Source organism: Neolamprologus brichardi, chromosome 7 (assembly GCF_056152115.1).
Source record: "Neolamprologus brichardi isolate AB-2024 chromosome 7, ASM5615211v1, whole genome shotgun sequence".
NCBI classification, from domain to species: Eukaryota; Metazoa; Chordata; class Actinopteri; order Cichliformes; family Cichlidae; genus Neolamprologus; species Neolamprologus brichardi.
This window is the reverse complement of record NC_142110.1, coordinates 42,078,443-42,089,711: the sequence shown is the minus strand read 5'-3', so window position 1 is coordinate 42,089,711 and position 11,269 is coordinate 42,078,443. Positions and strand designations below refer to the sequence as shown.

The window sequence follows — 11,269 nt, the reverse complement described above, 5'->3', positions numbered from 1 at the left end:
CATTTTTTAATGTTAGTAGTGTTTCCTTTCCCTCTTGCTAAATTGAATATAATATTGTTCATAATATACAGCAACTGGCATGGATTTAAATATTAACATTTAACCACAAGGAAACATTTAAAATTTTCTTTAATAAAACCATTTATAAATAGTGTCCAGCATTTCTGTCACTTTTCCAACATACACAATATTCAGAAAAAACAACTAAAACAACTAAATGTTTAACAATATGGAAGTTGCTTGTCACATGAATGTTTTAAGTAGTGTGCCAACGGCAGCTGAACCTAACAGGGTAACTCAGTAACTGTAACTTGATGACCTTGCTGATTTAAGAACATCCAAATCCTGGAGCATTTTGAATTCCAAAGTCCATGTTGGCCTTAAAGATGCTGTATGAGTCACAGATGGGTAGCTTCAGAGTATTTGCACAGGTGTTTGCAACTGGAAAAGGCGAATCACTTAAAAACTGGATGCATGGTGGTGGTGTCATTCCTGCCGGTGGAACTGCCGTCAGCCCTGTGGCAAACATCATCAAATCTTCCAGACACACTGCTGTTGCCTTCTCTGAAAGAAGAAAGTAAACACTGTAGTACATTACAGAAAATTAATTTCCTTACCTCTCCTTTCATAAAACTATAAACAAATAAAAACGGCCATTCAAACCTTCACAATCAAGGAGATAATCTGCCCAAAAGCCAAGTGTTAGGACCTCCTTGTGCCGCTTGTTGCTTCCTGCTGGGCTGAGATCTGGTCTGAACATGCTCTCCAGTTCTGAAGCAGTCAGGGCCTTGGCAGAGAAGCATAGGAGTGGGGCCAGCACACTGGAATGTTGTTGCAGTGCACTTAAAAAATTCAGACTTTCCAGTCCATCTTTAAATCTGCAAAGGATAGACAAATAACTAATAATTGGTTTATAGCTATAACTATTGCAGTCTTCTAAATTGTGTTTAAATGTCTTTACCTACTAGATCTTTCATTATAAATTTGGACAGATTTCAAATGCATAGAATCACTCATACACAAAAACAATTCATAGTGCTCAGAAATTAACTGTGACAGCAAAGAAAGAAGAGCTCATTGGGATTTCAGCATTTAAAAAAAAAATAGTGCTTTCACACTGGAATAAACAAGTGTGTCAAACAAGGGATCACCTCTTTTTATAAATAACTGAAATTAATCATGTTGCATGACTATGATTATTATGGGTCATTGTGAACAATAAATGTATACTAAATTAGAGTTCTAGTGTCAAAAGGTTAATAGCGTGCGACAGTGGCTCAGGAATTAACTTGTTGTTCATCAGATCACACGGATGCTACTGAATCAGTTTTTTCATATACATCTGAAGGTCTGAAAATGTCAGTGGCTACTGTGATGAGCAACTGGCCATCCTGAATTTAAAAGGAGTAATGAGTTTACTGTTGAATGACACTTTGGTTTCTTTCAAGGATGTACCATCTGAGGTACTCCTCCACAAATGCTTGTTTCTCACAAGGCTTGACGTTTCTGAGGCATCCAGCAGTTTGGAAGATTGTGCTGTTTTGCAAAATAAGATTATGCAAAGACTCCTCTGATTCAGCTTTCAGGACCTATATAAAAAAAAAGGTTTACTGTAAGAAAAACAAAAATATAATTTTCACTACTTTTACGATTCATTCAAACATTGGATTAAAAAAATAATCAATTTGTTATTTCACTTGTGTTGTTGGGAGGTGGAAATCTGTCCTTTCAGATTACAGAATCTACCTTGAACCTACTTTCAAGATATGATCCAACCCGGATAACTTTTATCCTGATTAAATCTTTTAAACTGGCCCCAAGTGTCTTCTAAGTAAACCCATTCCCTGAGCCTAGGTAATTTTCTACCTGATGTAGAACTTTTGCGATCTCTTCATCTTGCACATCTTTTACAGTGGCGCTGAAACTCTGATTCCCTGTGATGTGGTTGACCAGGTTCTTGGAGAGGAAATGTGGTGCTGGTCCCCCATGCACAATGGATACAGCGATCATCTTTCCTGCTAAAAAGTACTCATCTTGCCTGGCAGCTGTTATACAGGGCACATAATTATCATGGTTAATTGCTATTAAATATGCTAATGAAAAAAATAAGCCAATTTTTATTAAAATTTCCATTGTAATAATTACGGAGAAAACATCCACCTCTTGAATTATATACAAGATAACGGCTCTCTGGAGGTCCATCAAAGATGGGGCGATTTCTCAGACTGCCCATAAGAAGTGTGAGGAATTCACGCCTCGGGCCACCTGTATCCAAACCTTCTTCAAAGCTGCCAGCATCATCATTAAACTTGATGAACATGTGGTAGTTGTCAGAGTATGTGCTGCGTCGAAATCCTCTAACAGCTCCATCCCATACAGCTGACCTTGATATATTGAACCTGCTGACCTTCTTGTGGTCAAGTTCCAGTGCCAAATTTGCAATAATTTCATGTGCCTGCAAATTGGTGTCTCTAAAAAAAAAGGGAAACTTATTTTTTAAAGGTGTATATACTTCTCTCATGATTGCATGATGTCTTGTACAGAACAAGATGGCGGTTAATTGGATTCAAATGTTTAAATTACTAACACAGGTTCTTCTGGGGACTCAGCTTTGGCTTCATTAGGAGTAGGATCTTCATCATCAATCACAATCGGTTCAAACAGCTGTGTGTAGTTTCTGCAGAGTGAAAACATGTACACAAAGTGTAGATGCAAAAAGACAAATGCATAAACATGCAGTTCCAGTTTTATAGAACGATTCTACTATTTTTTTTTTCTGAAGAATCTAATGTAAAAGAGTCAAACTACATACATTTATAATAATTGTGTGTATATATTTTGTGCAACCCTCTGGAATAATTACTCAAGATACAACGCACCTGTAACAGGAGCTCTCGACAGTGAGGCATTCAGTAGTGCCTGTATCGTTTTCTTCTTCCAAATCTATGACCTGGAAATACAGAAATGAGGATGAATGAAAATTCATATTTGACCAATTGATAATTATTTTAATATAGGGAGCCTAAGTCTCCTCCCCTTCTGGTCTGCTCATGGGTCCCTGAACAAAAGAAAAATGAATGGAAGTGAATGGAGCTATAAAAGTTATTTTCTGGTCTGCTTTGCCTTACTCTCTGAATCACACATATGTTGTACTTCAATTTAAATAATAAATAATTGTGTTTCGACTATGTCTGTAATGTAATTTGAGATTTGTTAGCTTGTAAAAATTCGTCATTAAAATGACTACAAGTCAGATGTCGCAAATATGACGTCGCCTCAGAAGCTTTTCTCCCCCAGCGTAGCTGCTAATTATCACATGGCCAGATTTATAGTGGTTTTCTCCACATCATCCTGGAAGAAGGATTCGAAGCTCGCTAAACAAAACTAAGCTTTTCCTCTTCTCTGTGTCTGGTTCGATGATGTCAATTTTGTGAGACGAACATTTACATTTCGCCACGTCTTTTCAAACAAAACCTAAAATAACCTTTGCCACCTGTCGCTTAAGCACTTTTTGGCATCAAAATGTGTTTATATACTTCACGGACATCATATTTTAAATCCATGGCACACATCAAACGGGATCAGAAAATAATTTTTATTGGCTCATAGACTCCTATTTTTTTAGCAGTAGGGGACCCATGGTCTGGAAGTAGATGGGTGTACCTTAGGTTCCCTATCCCAATAGATTATCTAAAGGTACAATAAGTAAGAATGAAATAAGAAGAACATCCTGTGGTCCAATTTGTGTACTGCAGTCTATCTTTATAAACAAACGAGTGACTCTCCCTCCTCCCGTTCCATGAGTTTCATGGCTACGGATCAGCGCCAGAAGATTCTAGATGACAAAGACGAGTCATACACAGTTAGTTTCAATGTAACCTTCCTTCCAACATGATTGAGACATTAGACTGCTTTGTGATTATTTCATGACTTAAGTATGACTTATTGTACCTTTAAGGGGTGGATGTTATAATCTATTGATAGTATGAAAATTGAGGATGTGAAATGCATTGTATAATAACAATGAATGTAATAAGCAAACAGTGAATCGTTATCTAATTGCAAAGTAAAGGCGGTGGAGATTGTCTGCTGCACTGTTTTACTAATAAAATAGTTTTTTACCTGTTGTACTTCATTAGCAAGCACAAGATCCCCAGCACCCTTCCTTAGAGAACAAAGAAAAGCATTATTGTTGTGTACTGTGAAAATATTAATTGACACTTTGAAAATATTTAAGCATCTTGATTAACAAACAAGCAATACAAGTATTATGTAGTTCATGTTCCAAAAACCATATACAGAATGAATGACAAAAGTGTATATCTCATTAATACAAAGTGTAGGCAAAAAACAGTAAAAGATTACATGTTCTTAAAATATCACTTACTCATATTCTGCCGCTTTCTGTAAAGGACTGCTTTCATGTTGAAGTTCCCATGTTCCCATAAACAAACAAACAAATAAACAAACACACGCACGCGAGCACGCACACGAGCATGCACACACACACACACACACACACACACACACACACACACACACAAAATGTATTTCACATATAACTATTAACTGTTTTACTGAACTGAGGCAAATGGTGGTGGCTAAACAACAAGAAAACTCTATAAAAAAATTTAAATTGTACTTACCAGTGTATCAGCAAGATCAAACTCAGAGGGCCTTTTAATAACAATCTCTGGGTCAGAGTCAGGCAAGTCTGAGTTTTCTCCAACTACAAAACATGAAAACAAATCAAGCTAAGCTAACTAAATTCATACTAATGTATGAAACTTTATTTGATCATCAATAATAGATTAATACGAAAGGCATAAAGTTAGCATTGAAAACTCATGACTCAGTAGATCCAAAAATGGCTGAATTTCATGTTTCCAGGAAGAAACATAACATATACAAGCTAATTTAGGGAGCAATGGTGGCAGAGGAGTTAAAAGCCCGCCCTGTAATCAAAAGGTTGAAGGTTTGAGCCCTGCTCAGTCTGTCGCAGTCGTTGTGTCCTTGGGCAAGACACTTCACCCTCCATGCCAGGTGGTGGTAGTGGGAGGGATAGGTGGCATCTGTGTACAGCAGCCTTGCTTCAGTCAGTGAGTCCCAGGACAGTTGTGTCCACATTGTAGCTAATCACCAGCAGTGTGTGAATGTGTGTGGGTGAATGACTGGATTTGTTGTGAAGTGTCTTGGGGGGGTTGTAGAACCCTAGAAGGTGCTATATCAAATACAGGCCATTCACCATTTTAATGTAGGTATGCTATTGACTTGGGTGCTTTATGCGTAATGTTATCATTTCACAATTTCAAAATTAGCAGTTGTTGAAACTAAGGGAATGTGTGTCAAAATCCAAACAAACATTAGCAGCTTACCATCTTCAAAGTCACTCTTCAAGCAGATGAAAACAGTGATTCTTTGATAAGGCTTGCCAACTTCAGCCTTATAAGCCTCAAGTGTAAATGGTCTTTGTGTTCCAGGGACAGTAATGACCTCAGTGCCATCCGGATACAGAAGAAGGAAAGGTCCATCTTTTAGATCTTTGTTAAAGTCCATCATTTTTTAACAGCTTGATCTAGCAGACTTGTGGCAGTAGCGTCAGGGTCTGTTGTTAGGAAAATAGTTTTTCCACGGTATGGCTTCAAACCACCCTTTTTAATGGTCATCAAGCCGACATTTATCTGTAAGGAAAAAGACATGAACAATGGGCCAAGTAGATACTAATATGACTCTAAGCAGATCTATTCAAACTTGAATATTTATTAACTGCAAAAGAGGGATCTTCCTGACAACCTAAATATACAATTACTTGTAAACAATTGTTCTTATTCTGGATAGCTTTACTACACTGAACATTTTTTACACAACTCCCCTAAGGAATAACAAAAGAATGTCATTAGAAAATTAACCTCAACTTGTTTTCAGACTGAGCTAGCCAAACTACCTGAACCTTTCTTTTTTCCTTTTTCTTTAAGCCCTTCCTCCCTTCAGAAAACTTTTGCCTCTCTTCATTTTTCTTTTTTCTGTATTCTATGAAGGTGCTGAAGGTTGGAATCGGGCAGTTTGAGGTAGTCTGTGATGCTAAAGGGAAACAAAGGAAAAATGTACTACAATGTCACACATTAAAGACATTCATTCATGTGACATTCCATTGTCCACACAACACGCAAATAAGGACAACACTGAATAATCTCACTAGAAAATTTCTACCAAGGAATGACAATGCAACTGATACTATTGACCAATACAATTCTACACCAGTAAGTTTTAATGTATAGACACATAATAGTGTTAGTTCCTAAAGTTAACCAAACATAATAAATGAACTAATTTATTATCGTTTCAGTTGTGGAAATACTCAGAGGACTGTTCCACGAAGCAAGCTAATCCCAAAAGCCAGGCTCACTCTGAAAATCCAGGCTCGATTGCCCCAAATTCGGTTCCAGGAACGAGGCTAACCTGCAGTCTTTCTGCTCATTCATTATGCAATATGCTTGTGGACAAGTCTGGTCCGTGGCACCCTAGCTGCGAGGTTTGTTAACACTAGAACTGCCCTCAAACCTTCACTACTAGAAAGGTCTTGAGCAGTCATTTTGACAGCTGCGTGCATTTTCAAATGAGCCTCGATTTTCTGAGCTCGCTTAGTGGAACAGCCCTCTGGTCTGCTATGGTCTGGAAACAGCTAACGCTAGGCTAATAAATCAATAAATAACAAACATTTTATTATGCTTATTAACTTACTCAATGGGAGTGAAGTGTCTCCGATGCAAGATGCGTGATAAAGCCTCTCGCCACAGCCGCTGCAAAAGTTCGGTGACTCCTCAACCAGCTTTTTCCCACAGCTAGGACAAAACATTCCGCCGTTCTTCTTCAAACGAAATGCGCTACAGGCAGAGTAACTTCCGGTTTCAAAGACGAACAGCGCGGACATCCAATCAGTGATGTCTCCTGTTGTCGACTGGTACCTACCCTTTCCGGTTTTCTTAATGTAATTGTGCTTCTCAATTTGTTTTTGTGATTCTTCTTTTGTTTTTGTGCTTCTCAATTTTGTTTTTGTGCTTCTTAATTTGATTTTGTGATTCTCAGTTTTGTTTTTGTCCATCCATCTTCATCCGCTTTATCCGGGGCCGGGTCGCGGGGGCAGCAGCCTAAGCAAAGAGGCCCAGACCTCCCTCTCCCCAGCCACCTCCTCCAACTCGTCCGGGGGAACACCAAGGCGTTCCCAGGCCAGCCGAGAGATATAATCTCTCCAGCGTGTCCTGGGTCTGCCCCAGGGCCTCCTCCCAGTGGGACATGCCTGGAACACCTCACCCAGGAGGCGCCCAGGGGGCATCCTTGTCAGATGCCCAAACCACCTCAGCTGGCTCCTTTCGATGTGGAGCAGCAGCGGCTCTACTCTGAGCCCCTCCCGGATGGCCGAACTTCTCACCCTATTTCTAAGGGAGAGGCCAGCCACCCTTCGGAGGAAGCTCATTTCCGCCGCTTGTATCCGCGATCTCGTCCTTTCGGTCACTACCCACAGCTCGTGGCCATAGGTGAGGGTAGGGACGTAGATCGACCGGTAAATTGAGAGCTTCGCTTTTACACTCAGCTCCCTCTTCACCACGACGGACCGGTGCAGCGTCTGCATTACTGCAGCTGCAGCCCCAATCCGTCTGTCGATCTCCGGCTCCCTTCTCCCATCACTCGCGAACAAGACCCCGAGATACTTGAACTCCTCCACTTGGGGCAGGAACTCATCCCCGATCCGGAGTGGGCACTCCACCCTTTTCCGGCTGAGAACCATGGCCTCAGATTTGGAGGTGCTGATCCTCATTCCCACTGCTTCACACTCGGCTGCGAACCGCTCCAGTGCGAGCTGGAGGCCCTCAACTGATGAAGCCAGCAGAACCACATCATCCGCAAAGATCAGAGATGAGATTCTGAGGCCACCAAAGCGAAAGCCCTCCGCCACTTGGCTGCGCCTAGAAATCCTGTCCATAAAAATTATGAACAGAACCGGTGACAAAGGGCAGCCCTGGCGGAGCCCATCACCCACCGGGAACAAGTCCGACTTATTGCCGGCAATGCGAACCAAGCTCTTGCAACGGTTGTATAGGGATCGAATGGCCCGTAGCAATGGGCCAGACACCCCATACTCCCGCAACACCTCCCACAGGACACCCCGAGGGACACGGTCGAATGGTAAATGGACTGATTCTTATATAGCGCTTTTCTACTCTCCCGGAGTACTCAAAGCGCTCTATACAACATGCCACATTCACCCAGTCACACCCATTCTCACAAGCACTTTATCTGTACTTAGTGCTTTTTCTAACTACATTCACACACATTCATACTCCGATGGACGCATCGGAGAGCAACTTGGGGTTAGTATCTTGCCCAAGGATACTTGGCATGCAGACTGGAGGAGCCTGGGATCGAACCTCCAACCTTCCGATCAGTAGGTGACCTGCTCTACCTCCTGAGCTACAGCCACCCTCATCTCATAAACTTGTGGACTTGGAGAATGCCTTCTCCAAGTCCACAAAACACATGTAGACTGGTTGGGCAAACTCCCATGCACCCTCAAGTATCCTCGAGAGGATGAAGAGCTGGTCCAGTGTTCCGCGACCAGGACGAAAACCGCATTGTTCCTCCTGCATCCGAGGTTCGACTAGCGGACGAACTCTCCTTTCCAGCACCCTGGCATAGACTTTCCCGGGGAGGCTGAGGAATGTGATCCCCCTGTAGTTGGAACACACCCTCCGGTCCCCCTTCTTGAAGATGGGGACCACCACCCCGGTCTGCCAATCCACGGGTACTGCCCCTGATCTCCACGCAACATTGCAGAGGCGTGTCAACCAGGACAGCCCTACAACGTCCAGAGCCTTCAGGAACTCGGGGCGGACCTCATCAACACCAGGGGCTCTGCCACCAAGGAGTTGTTTACCTGCCTCAGTAACCTCGCCCCCGGAAATTGGCGGGTCATTCCCCTCATCCCCAGACTCTGCTTCCTCCTCAGAAGACGCGTCAGTGGGATTAAGGAGGTCCTCGAAGTATTCCTTCCACCGCCTGACAATTTTCTCAGTTGACGTCAGCAGCGCTCCGCCAGCACTATACACAGTGCAGGTAGAGCACCGCTTTCCCCTCCTGAGACGCCTGACGGTTTGCCAGAACCTCTTCGAGGCAGTCCGAAAGTCTTTTTCCATGGCCTCTCCGAACTCCTCCCACACCCGAGTTTTTGCCACTGCCCGAGCCGCCTTCCGCTTGGCCTGTCGATACCTGTCGGCTGCCTCCGGAGTCCCACAGGCTAACCAAGCCCGATAGGACTCCTTCTTCAGCCTGGTGGCTCCCTTCACCTCTGGTGTCCACCATTTGGTTCGGGGATTACCACCACGGCAGTCACCAACCACCTTGCGGCCGCAGCTCAATGCAGCAGCTTCGGCAATGGAGGCGCTGAACATGGTCCATTCGGACTCGATGTCCCCCGCCTCCCTCGGAATGCTGTTGAAGCTCTGCCGGAGGTGTGCGTTGAAGATCTCGCGGACTGGGGCCTCTGCTAGTCGTTCCCAGCACACCCTCACTACGCGTTTAGGTGCACCAGGTCTGTCCAGCGTCCTCCCCCGCCACCTGATCCAACTCACCACCAGGTGGTGATCAGTTGACAGCTCAGCCCCTCTCTTTACCCGAGTGTCCAGAACATATGGTCGCAGGTCTGGTGATACGATTACAAAATCGATCATCAACCTACGGCCTAGAGCGTCCTGGTGCCACGTGCACTTATGGACACTCTTATGTTCGAACAAGGTGTTCGTTATGGCCAAACTGTGATTAGCACAGAAGTCCAATAACAAAGCACCGCTCGGGTTCAGATCAGGGAGGCCGTTCCTCCCAATCACGCCCCTCCAGGTCTCGCTGTCGTTACCCACGTGAGCATTGAAGTCTCCCAGCAGGACAACAGAGTCTCCAGGTGGAGCACCTTCCAGCACCCCCCCCCCCCCCCCCCCCCCCCCCAGGGTCTCTAAGAAGGCTGGGTACTCCGAACTGCCACTCGGCGCATAAGCGCAGATGACAGTCAGGACCCGTTCCCCGACCCTAAGGCGCAGGGAACAAACCCTCTCGTCCACCGGGAAAACCCCCAACGTACTGGCAGCAAGCCGAGGGGATATTAGAATACCCACCCCAGCCCGCCGCCTCTCACCAGGGGCAACTCCAGACTGAGACAGAGTCCAGCCCCTCTCCAGGAGACTGGTTCCAGAGCCCAAGCCATGCGTAGAGGTGAGCCCGACTATATCTAGCCGGTACCTCTCAACCTCACGCACTAACTCAGGCTCCTTCCCCACCAGAGAGGTGACATTCCATGTCCCTATTGCCAGTCTTGGCAGTCGGGGGGAGAAGCACACATTTGTTTTTGTGCTTCTCAATTTTGTTTTTGTGCTTCTTAATTTGATTTTGTGATTCTCAGTATTGTTTTTGTGATTCTCCATTTGTTTTTGTGTTTCTCAATTTTGTTGTTGTGTTTAGCAATTTGTTGGTGTGATTTGCACTTCAGGGCCTCTCAATTTTGTTGTTGTGTTTAGCAATTTGTTGGTGTGATTTGCACTTCAGGGCCACCGTACTGAGGCCACGGGACTGTAAAACATGATTGTTGGGCTTCATTTCTGTACTGAACAGTCATTTCAAGAGTAGTTAGTAAATAACAATTAGCTAATGTTGTTCATGAGACTAAAATCATCTGACTGTGGTAATGTAAATATAATATGGCCAATATTATATTATTGTCAGATTATTATGATATATATATATATATATATATATATATATATATAAAAACACCCAGCACGCCCCTGCGGGCGGTTTATCCTTCAAGCTCGGGTCCTCTACCAGAGGCCTGGGAGCTTGAGGGTCCTGCGCAATATCTTAGCTGTTCCCAGGACTGCGCTCTTCTGGACAGAGATCTCCGATGTTATTCCCGGGATCTGCTGGAGCCACTCGCCTAGCTTGGGAATATATATATATATATATATATATATATATATATGTAGGCTTTAAAACCAAGTTAACGCTGTAAGTACAAACATCACTAATGTCACACAACTTTGCCAACATGTGGCCAACAGCAATGTTTTAATGTTCTTCGTTATTAAACATTCGCACATAATTAAGTGACGTCATGTTCAGTACTTACTTTTGACAGTTCACTCTTCGGCCGCTCCTTTCTGCCGTATTTTGCGGCAAAATTATCCACACCCACCACCGCGCTATGAATTGTGGGATATATGGGACC

The 11,269-nt window shown here is 43.6% G+C and overlaps 1 protein-coding gene across 2 annotated transcripts; it reads right to left on the bottom strand.

The window, feature by feature from the left end:
• Nucleotides 1-241: 241 nt before the first annotated feature.
• Nucleotides 242-4,434, bottom strand: LOC148102159 (G2/M phase-specific E3 ubiquitin-protein ligase-like). Of its 2 annotated transcripts, XM_087844458.1 has the most exons (9): nt 4,388-4,434; nt 4,123-4,165; nt 2,880-2,950; nt 2,588-2,677; nt 2,161-2,471; nt 1,867-2,045; nt 1,420-1,589; nt 664-878; nt 242-564 (listed from the first exon to the last, which is right to left on the bottom strand). In XM_087844458.1, the coding sequence occupies exons 5-9, from the start codon at nt 2,318-2,320 to the stop codon at nt 329-331; spliced, it is 960 nt and encodes a 319-aa protein (XP_087700584.1). In that variant the 5' UTR covers nt 2,321-2,471; nt 2,588-2,677; nt 2,880-2,950; nt 4,123-4,165; nt 4,388-4,434; the 3' UTR covers nt 242-328. The 2 variants fall into 2 exon arrangements, with proteins under 2 accessions (XP_087700584.1, XP_087700583.1); XM_087844457.1 differs by lacking the exons at nt 242-564; nt 4,123-4,165; nt 4,388-4,434 and having other exon boundaries at nt 723-878; nt 1,493-1,589; nt 2,880-3,644.
• Nucleotides 4,435-11,269: the final 6,835 nt, after the last annotated feature.